General features: G+C 37.6%; 1 protein-coding gene across 13 annotated transcripts in view; it reads left to right on the forward strand.

The window, feature by feature from the left end:
• Nucleotides 1-10,831, forward strand: part of LOC108974917 (disks large 1 tumor suppressor protein) — a 105,263-nt gene that overhangs the window by 72,927 nt on the left and 21,505 nt on the right. For 5 of the 13 annotated variants that reach the window (XM_018943026.1, XM_018943034.1, XM_018943039.1 and 2 more), the window contains 5 exons: nucleotides 494-581; nucleotides 7,089-7,302; nucleotides 8,904-9,329; nucleotides 9,446-9,551; nucleotides 10,626-10,706. In XM_018943026.1, coding sequence (XP_018798571.1) covers nucleotides 494-581; nucleotides 7,089-7,302; nucleotides 8,904-9,329; nucleotides 9,446-9,551; nucleotides 10,626-10,706 — 915 coding nt within the window. The remainder of the gene's footprint in view (nucleotides 1-493; nucleotides 582-7,088; nucleotides 7,303-8,903; nucleotides 9,330-9,445; nucleotides 9,552-10,625; nucleotides 10,707-10,831) is intronic. The other 8 variants (XM_018943027.1, XM_018943035.1, XM_018943032.1 and 5 more) reach the window with 3 other exon arrangements.

The following is a 10,831-nucleotide window of genomic DNA, read 5'->3' on the forward strand; positions in this document are numbered from 1 at the left end:
TTAATGAAAATAAAGTAATAAAAAATTTAATTAAAAGAAATAAGTAATTAATAAAAACTTTATTTCTCTCCGCACTTCTAGCAGCAAGAAGTCTATTTGTATATTTATTCAAAAATATTTTTAACAAATCATACGTGAAATTCCTAAAGATAACAATTAATTTAAATGCATTATGTTTATTATATATGCACATGTGTATGTTTTTTTTTTTATATTTTTCAACTATAATTTCTCTTTAAATTCAAAAAAAAAAAAGTATGCCAAAACACATTAATTCTTTTATTCTTCTCATTCCCGTATCTTTGCAATCATTTGTTGACCAAAAATATAACTCTAAACAAATGTTAATACATATAATCGTACATAATAACATACAAATGTACAAATGTATTCTGTTATACAAAAATGCCAATGCCATCGTAATGCAATGTTTGTGTGTGCGTGTTGTGTTCAATTTCCGCGCTGTGGTTTTTGATAATTACACAAATTATAGAACCAGCATCTAGGTATGCGTCATCGAATGTGCTGGCCGCCGTGCCACCCGGAACGCCACGTGCCGTCAGCACTGAGGATATTACACGGTAAGTGCATTCATTGAAATTCTATATACTACTTACATATGTATAAATAGTTATAATACATTGTAGTAATTTTATAATTCATTTATTCATATTTTTATATAAATTTTCAAAGTTAAATTACTAAATGATTTATTTCATTTGGAATAAATTGGTTTTAGAAATTTAAATTGTCCATTGTTCGAAAACAAATATGCATAAGTAATTTGTATAATGAACTAAATATACATATATATATTTTTTCCAAAACGAAAACTTATAACTTTCCTTGCCAAATTCGAATTTAAACTTGATACATGTCGAGGTTCCCTAATTTTATAAAGAAAAAACACAGAAACTTCGAAATTACTGAGGAATGTTATCATTCGAAAAAAACATTCTTTAACATTTATGTTTTGAAGATTATCTCTTTCAATTGTCGGCCGCAGCTACGTCTCAGATTTTACGATGATTTTACTATCCCCACAGGAAAGGTCTTACACACACACCGTGATATTACATGATCTTGACGGCCAATCGACCGACCCACAAAGTTAAATTATCTGCTCACCGAAGTGTTCTCCCAGAGAATGCATTGATTGATGCGTCTTGTTGAAAACAAATGTCGCCGAAATCACAAGCTTCAATTTCAGGGGTCAAATAGTCGCGATAACGGTTGCCTTTAACAGTTACGTTCCGACCGGCACGTTACGAAGAATCAATAACCAAGCCGTCGTTTTTTCGAAATGAAATGATAGGTCTTGATTCTCTTTAGGTTGCTCTTCATCTCAAATGCAGCAATTTTTCTTGTTTGCTCAATGAACCAGAAATGGGCCTCATCGCTGAACAAAAATTGGCTCGAAACCGAGAAGCTTTACTTTCGAACTCTTTATAGCAATTGGGGCCATATTTTAGCAAAAATGTACATAATATTTTCTTTCCAGGCGTCAATCGTCTCGAGCTTTTCTGGCCTTAAAGCACATAAGCAAGTTAAAATTTTGAATAAATCTTTTTTTTTTTTTTTTGAAAAGGTATTTTTTCAAATTTCACATATTAAAATACGGGGAATCTGGATACTTATCCACTATCTGAGATGGTCTCCAGCGAATTTCTGGCGCAATGTTCTTCGAAAGTTTCGTCGTCATATTCATAAATCCACGTTAGTTTTCTTTATTTCCTGAAATACAACTGGCAAGCAAATGGTTGTGTACCCCTCAGAATTTCGGTTGCGACATGTCTTGTGTTAGATTCGGCTCTTTTTGAAACAGCCATACAGTCGATTGCTGTTTACTTTCGGGCTCCAACGCATAAATTCGCGATTCATAATCTGTCACGTTTGTCATAATCGTGTTCCAAGCACTGCTACCGTTTTGAGTGAATCAACGTCGAAAGTTGGAAAAAATAATCGCTCGAAAATCTTCACGACTTAATTCCATTTTCGGCTGAGATGAACAACACAAATAGCGTTCGTATGTCAAAATGTTCTGAGTATATGTAATATCAAAAATGTCAAACTTTACGATAGAGTTGTGAGTTTCCAGACTGTTACATTAGGATTGCCAAATAACGAAATATAAAACGCAATCTACCTCTACATACTTTGTGCTCTCAAAGATGTGTGTCGTGATAAAGTAGACGTCCAGTTTTGCAAAATTTTTAATGATTTCGTAGCAAACGTTATTTGTGCTTCCTTACTAATGATTTCTTCACTAAAAAATCTTAACCACACAAAGGCTTCGCGAAGGCCAATAAGCACATTTTGGAAATTAATTTTTTTCAATAAATTTTTTAATTTCAGTTTTGCACTTTAATCATCATTATACGAAGGCAACTTGATAAGTCAGTGATATATAAATTTTTCTTCGTCATTTGCCCATTCGCAAACTTTTTGTAGAAATATTTTAAATTTTACTAGCAACATCGGTTAGTAGTCATTAATTCCATCAATATTGGTCTACAGGTCCTTTTCCTCCAGTCACTTCTGAATACATGTGCTTAACATGTTCTTAATTTTAGATTCTTCGAGTTTGAAACTGATTGAAGCGAGTTGTTCTACGATCTCATTATGTCCATATCGTATAATATTTGACTCCAATAATTTATCAGTATCGTATAAAACTGTATTCTACTTAAAAAATTAATTTGCAAAATCGCTACCTTCACCTTCACCATTTTAACTATGACGGAGCTATGGACACATTCCGAACATATGATTCCTATCGCTGATACAACTTCTTTCAGATTTTATTAGAATTAATCCTTATTTGATTCGAACAAATTTACACAGGTTATTCATCAGATAATGAAATAACACACTTCTCAGTAAGCAAAGATGAAGACCACAATGAGCTAACAATAGTACATTTTTTTTATATTTCTAAAACTCAATTTATTCTTTAAAATCTTTGTCACCCTTCTATTAGAAATCTTACTATTTTTTGCCAATACAGTATGTGTGTATGTATTTGTACATTTGTAATTTCAATAATAAAAATTAAATTAATGACATAATTACCGTTATAGCAACAAGCGCAGCATTCAAATTGATAACCTCTTTATGTCAAAACAATTAAACTCGGTTTTATTGCCTTGTTGTCTTTAGTGACGATTTCAATATACCATATTTTTTCGTGCTGTTAGCACAAAACTTCGGTTTCGACTAGAGTGGTACTGGTTTCCGGATGTTACTTTTTAATGATTAACGTTGAGATGCCTGTTTATTCAACTTATTATACAATTGCTATTGCTATTTATGACTACGAAGATAATTGAAAACAAGAATAAAATGAAATTTCATAAAAAAAATTATGTTAGCATACGAACTATTCAGCCCACCTCTTATTCGTTACTTTTCTCTTCTCCAGAATGCAACCCTCTTTTCTTGGATTATATGTGAAAGCAACGGCAAAGTTATATATTTTATAGCAATGTTTGGTAGAACATCCTCGTTTATATGGACAGTGTTTTTTGTAAGGTTTTTGTATTCACTTGGGTTTAAAGTATATACGAGTAAATCAAGGAGAAATTCCTCATATTTCTAATGTTCTAATCATTCATTCATTTGATTTCTATAAAAAATCACTTTAAACAATTTCAAGATGGTTGAATTGATCTTTCAATCAAGATCACCCCTTGGATCTTATATTTTATGTTGCGTCGATGTTGCTAACGAATTTAGAAGAGTCGAACCCTAAGATCCCTATTAGTGATCCGCAACAGATAGAAATTGCAATTGCAGCCATAAATTGAAGACAGGTAAAAACTAAACAAAAAAGTTTTGAGGCTTGTGTACCGCTTTCTAACTTTGAGGAAAATATATATTATACACTCGTGGCCACGCAAACAATAAAATCGGCCGCTTTTTGTATTTTTTTTTTTATATTAATTAAAAACTATAATTATAACTATAATTATAACTTAAAAAACAAAAAAAAATTGAAGAAAATTCCGAACGAACGAAAAAGTCCGAAAAAAACATGTAAGAAAGTATAGTGGTAAGGGTGTGTGTATATAGCGAGGTAGTAATTGATGAGCTCCTAAGCGAACCATGGAAAGTATGTCAGATTCTCAACAACAAACAAACAATATTTTCGATGTCTGCTCTTTAAGTTCCAAAAGGTGTTGGTCTATTGTGCATTGTTATAATTGGTTTTTTTTTTTGTTTTTTTTTTTTTTTTTAAAGTGGCTACGTCTCAGATGGTCCATCCGTTGAGTGCAATTTTCGAAGACTCGTTCGAGCATTTCGACTGGTAACTGGCGAATGATACGCCTGATGTTTTGTTCCAAACCCTTCATCGAAGCGGGACTGTCCGCATAAACTTTAGACTTTACATATACCCAAAGAAAAAAGTCTAACGGTGTGATATCACACGATCTTGAAATCAAATGTCGTCGAGTTCACGAGCTTCAATTTACATTTATATTGTGTATGTTTTGGATAAAATAGCAGCTCTTGAATCTCTTCAGGTTGCTTTTCGTCCCAAATGTGGTTATTTTACACGTTTATATAACCATTGAGCCAGAAATGGGACTCATCGTTGAACAAAATTTGGCTCGATAACGTCGAGTCCATTGAGCGAAACGATGTCGCCGAAGCGAGCTCGAGCGGTTTCAGTTTTTGCCTCTATTGTGTATGCTTTTTATTTAAGGTCTCGACGTAAAATGCGCCAAGTCGTTCCATACGTCAGTCCGAGTTGCTACGAACGGCGCCGAATCGACTCTCCACCGTGTTCGTGTACACTCTCAGCTATGGCTGCTATATTTTCTTCAATGTGTGCTGGACGTGGTCTATTCGACCGAATATTATCCAATAATGATTGCTGGATCTCGATTGGATGATGGTGTTGAGAATAGTACGCTCAGTACGTCGATTATGTTGATCATAAGCGAAGCGCGCGAAATACATTCTTTACAGAATGTGAATTTTCTTAATAAAGTTGAACGATTTGTAAACGTTGTTCAGGCCATTATGAAATGCCAAAAAATACCTCTACTTGGATCACCCGTTATATACCGAATCTACTGTGAGAGAATACAACAAGCGTTTTTCCCGCTTTTGTTTACATACAAACCGAAGCGTCATCGTTATCTCGTTAACCTTATCATTTGACGCGGTTAAGGGGCGTTGTATTATGATTCAGTATGGGTTAATATTCGTTTCTTTTTTACTTCGGGTTATCGCTTATTTGCATGTACATATGTATGTTCTTATATCTACTTGAGAGCGCTGATATCTAAACGTCTACCAGAATCCGGCGCGCGCTCGTGAAATGAGCAAACGTAGCTCTTGATTCATAGGCGTCACAGTGCGGAGTATACACAACAATAACTGGCACCAACTACTGTTGACTTACTGAATAACTCATTGCAGCGCGACTGACTAACTGTCTTAACTGACTGCCTGACTGACTGATGTATGCCCATAAAAAGGTTGGTGGCGGACCGCTAACGCGTTAGCGTAACTGCGACGTTGCGGCTCAGAGCGCCTGGAAAACCATATTTGAGTGAGTTTACATTGTATTGTTGTGTCTCAGCCAAGACCAGCCAGGCAAAAAAAAAGCTGCCACGACACTCATATGTACGCGCATACGTGTATACCCCGGTGCAGCGTCACCGCGTACACCGCGCTCATCTCGCGCTCTGTCTACGAGCACTTTTTCGCATTAATTCGCGTCGCGCGCATTACTTAATTTCCTCTTTGATTACTTTTATTTCACTTCGAGTTTTCTATTCAAGCGATAAACGTGTATTTATTTTTGTTTTAATTATCTTATTTCCGTGCGCAACAGCCATATATATATATATGTACATATATTTGTTTATTTTGTTCAATACAAGTTTGGCTTACGCTGACGCGTCGGATGACGAACGGCGACGGCGCTCAAACGGATACAGCTGTTGAGCGGCAAGTGTGCTACTACGATTAGCCCGTGAGCTGGTCTAGCTTGTCCATACCGCACACTGTCGTTGACTTTTCGCTGCAGTGTGCAGTGGCAGTGCGCGCCGCGTCTTGATTACCGCCTTGCATGCCTTATTTTCGCGCTGCCATTGTGTTTAACGAAGGTGTTGCGCGTTTTTCCATCCCAGTTTGCATTTGGCTACTTTTTCTTCGTTTTCTGGCTTTCAAATCGAAACTCGGATTTGTTTATGCAAACGCGCGCCATTATTTTTATTATTTTTGCTGTTGTTGCGGTCGCAATCGTCGCGTTCGCCGCTGTCATTGCCGCTTTGTAAACGGAATTCCGAAAGTAATTGCACATTTCGTTGCGTAGGCAAGTCCAAAGCGGGTGGCCGTTCAACCAGCTGTGTCCACGTTAGCGGACGCGTCGTGTTGTATTAAATAAATTGTCAATCGTCGATTCGCATCGATTTGGTGGCTAATTGAATTAATCCACATCGATAAGCGCGTGAGCCTCTTTCTAATTAACAAAACCACCAACAAGTAACGAGCGTTTGAGAACAGCAAGAAAAATGAGTTGCCTGCAGCTGCATTTGCTCAATATGGACGAGCGCATAACGCGGCTACGCAAGTTGCATAAGCTCGAGAAATCCAACTCCTTACCTTTGCCTGCCACAATGGAGTTGGAGCCCGCGCCTAAGCCGAAGTCTAAGTCTACTAGGTCTACGAAGAAAGTGACAGCACGCTTGGAACGCGGCAAAAATGTCAGTGAGGCGTGCTTTGGCTTTGACGGCAGCGATGTTGTTGGCGACGTGCTGCGCTTACAAAGCGCCGATATGTTGGCTGAACTTGACGGCGTAAAGTGCGTATGCCAGTGTACATACTAATATGGCCTTCGGCTGTATAGCACAAATATAATGTGCCATTGTGCATAATATTATTTATACGACTATGATACCATATACACACACCTACTTATGAGCATACTTATGCATATTTGTAGAGTTGTTGTTGTTTCATTACTTATTTATTACACGTAGTGTGCATTATCGTTATTGTACTGTATTTGTTTGTAATTGTGTTAATTACTCCGGCATTTCCTCAATTTCTTTTCTCTCTTCTTTTGTTTCTAGTGAACCGCGCACAATCACCATACAAAAGGGTCCACAAGGTTTGGGCTTCAACATCGTCGGCGGCGAGGATGGTCAGGGTATATATGTGTCATTTATACTGGCTGGCGGACCCGCTGATGCTGGCGGCGAGCTGAAACGCGGCGATCAGCTCTTGAGCGTCAATAATGTCAGCTTGAATAATGCAACACACGAGGAGGCCGCTCAGGCGTTGAAGGTGAGTTAAACATTTTTTCATACTTCGAGTTGAGGAGTCGAGAATATTTATACTTATGTTTTATGAAACATAAGAAACATTGGCGTAATTGACGGTCAGTTCAATATTTATGAATAAATTTTATAGAACTAGCGCTAAATTAGGTTTTTCGCCGCGTTTCTTTTATATTTGTGCATCTTGGACATAAGTTTAAAAGGAAACTCCTACATACTCTAAACATCCTTGCCACATTTAACCGGACGTACTGTGGTCCTTTTTTGGAAGAAAATTAAACTTTCTGTCAAGATCCGTAATGGACCCCACAAAATAACCGAGGAACCTCTCCCTCGAAAACTCGTAACGTCGACTCATCAGATGTTGTTATCCTCTATGCCTCTGCATTATATAGCAGGACGGGAAGGATGAGTGACTTGTAGATGCATTATATAGCAGGACGGGAAGGATGAGTGACTTGTAGAGTTTGGTCTTTGTTCGTCGAGAGAGGAATTCAATTGCCTACTCAGTCCGAAGTTGTACCTATTAGCAAGAGCTATTCTGCGTTGGATTTTGAGGTTGACGTTATTGTTAATTTAATGCTGGTTCCATGATAGACGAAATTATCTGCGACTTCCAACAACAGTGACGTGGCAGGCAAGTAGGGAGTGCGATGATTGTAGGAAGCATTTCGTCTTGTCCTCGTTCACTATCAGAACAATTTCCTTCGGAACTTTGTCCAACTCGAAGAAATCAGAACTAACGGCCACTGATACTGATGACATTGGGGTACGCCCCAACAGTTGTACTCTCTTGTAGAAGATTTTCCCTTCTCTATTCAGCTCTGCAGCTCATTATTTAGTAGATTAAAGAAGTAACACGTTAGAGAGTCACCTTGTCTGAAATCTCGTTTGGTTTCGAACAGCTCGTAGTGATCTTTCCCGATCCTGACGGAGCTTTTGGTATCCCAACGTCAGGTTACACAGCAGTGTTATTTTTTGCGGGGATACCAAATTCAAATATAGTGCCATCCTTCTTTTAATATCTATGAAGAGGTGGTGAGTGTTTATCCTCTTTTCATGGGTTTGTTTTCTCCAAGATTTGTCGCATTGCGAACCTTATCCAGGTATATAAATCTGATTTCGCTTATGTTAATAGGTCTTGGTTAATGGATGTGAGTGAAAGCAAAGAACGGTGACGGTGAAAATGCCCGAGAAAGCAGAGACAGTGAACATTTAAAAGTAACCTCCTTGAAATATTAGGTTGTCATGTTATAACTGTCATAACAACGGACAACAAGTGCAAAGGTGAGATCGCTTCGCAGCAGTGTTTGAGGCTGTTAGATCTCAAATCAGAGATTTTTCTGCGTCGTTTTGTGAGGATCGATGTAATATGAATCCGCTGATACTTACCAGAGACCAAAAGATAGTGGAAACACCCAGCGAAGCTGCTCCAAAGAAGGGAGAGGTGGTCATATCTGCAAAAGGAGAATGACTATCGTTTTCTGTGTGATTTACAATGACTATATGGGGAAGAGCAAAACTTCTTCATTTACCTATGAAATTTAAACAGTGATGTTGTTCTGCATTTCCGGCTAATAACGAGATTCCCCATTCTTCCGTTCACAGAGTTCCGGTGGTGTTGTCACATTGGTCGCTCAATATCGCCCCGAGGAGTACAACCGCTTTGAGGCGCGCATACAGGAGCTAAAACAGCAGGCTGCGCTCTCGGCCGGCGGCACGGGCACATTGTTGCGCACCTCACAAAAGCGTTCGCTGTACGTGCGTGCGCTCTTCGATTACGATCCGAATCGTGATGACGGACTGCCGTCGCGCGGTCTGCCCTTCCGCCATGGCGATATATTGCATGTGACCAATGCGTCCGACGACGAGTGGTGGCAGGCACGACGCGTGCTCGGCGACAGCGAAGACGAACAAATCGGTATTGTGCCATCGAAACGACGATGGGAGCGAAAGATGCGCGCACGCGATCGCAGTGTTAAGTTCCAAGGTCATGCCGCTACCAATAATAACCTGGACAAGGTCAGTAACGAGGTAAAGTAGCGCTAGAGCGGTTGGTGTAGCCGTAGTTGTTGTAAATGTTAATTTGCTTTTATTTAATGCTATTTTTTTATTTTGTTTCTTAAATTAATTTGATGGGCTTGGTGCAGCAATCGACGCTCGATCGAAAGAAGAAGAATTTCACATTTTCACGGAAATTCCCGTTCATGAAAAGTCGCGATGAGAAGTTGGGCGAAGACGGCAGTGATCAAGAGCGTAAGTAGCAGAAAGTAACAAGGATGTGCTCTCTTTAAGTGGCTGTGCGTGTGTGTGTGAGCTGAATTTATATGCAGAAATATTTGTTTGGAAATGTAATTTCATTTTGAGTGTATGTCTGCGCGAGTGTGTGTGTGCATTTAAGCGCTTTTGTAGTGAATTTAGCTGCGTGTCAGGCTTTTTGCAGCGCCACGTACAATTCTCAACTTACTTATGATAGTTATTTTCCAAGCAGGCTTTTAAGTATGACCCCATTTTATTTATAGGCAGTTCGTAGCCCCTCTGGGTACTGCTATTATCAGCCTATTTACTTTAGCGACAGTCCCAACTGTATCACCTACTTTCACAAAAAAAAAAAAAAAAAAAAAAAACTTAATTGCTAACTTTTTTTCGTAACTGTATATTGAGCGTTACGTTTTGTTATGCTTATGCTTTTTGTCAGTTGGTTATTATGTTTATACTTGATTAGTTTATGCGTTTAAATTTTATTATAGTTCTGTTAGTTTTTTATGTTATTGTATATATTTTTTTAAATATAATTTTTTTTTTTATTAATTTGTATATTTTTTGCTTTTACATGAAAATCACGTACACAAACTACTACCATCACGTACAAACAACAACAAACAAATAACTTGAAAACTAAAAAAACGAAATGTAAAAAAAAAAAATTTCACGAATACTTGTGTGGCGTCCAATCAACTCATATCAACTTCAACATCAATCTACCTCGTCCTCCGTCAACAAAATTACCACTACTTTTATTTGTTTGTTCATCATCTATGCGTTAATTCATTGCATACATAAACATAACCGTAAAAACGAATAATACGGAATGTGATTGCATAAAATTTTAAATTAATAATAATAATTATAAAAAAATATTTACATATATACACTCGTTTGCTACAACCATAACACACTTATATATATACATATATAATATATGTGTACCGTCACAAATCGCTGCCATAATTGCTCCATCATCATCACGAACACCGTTGTCATCGGTGTTGTCGTCGTTATCGCCGTCGTCTTCATATGCGTGTGTTCGTGTGTGGTGCGCGTTTACAGCAAACGCAAACGGAGTTGTAAACAGCAATAGTGAACTTGATGTTAACAATGTTAACAACAATGATTCAAATGAACCGCAACGTAAGTTTTGAATTTAATTTTCTTCTAGTCGTTTATTAACTATACAAATCGTAACATATTCTAGTTACTTAAGATAATAACAAGTATTAGAAAAGAGTATTATAACGCAGTATGTGGGTTAAGGT

The sequence above is a fragment of the Bactrocera latifrons genome, unplaced genomic scaffold (genome assembly GCF_001853355.1).
Source record: "Bactrocera latifrons isolate USDA-ARS-PBARC rearing strain unplaced genomic scaffold, ASM185335v1 scaffold_6, whole genome shotgun sequence".
Lineage (NCBI taxonomy): Eukaryota > Metazoa > Arthropoda > Insecta > Diptera > Tephritidae > Bactrocera > Bactrocera latifrons.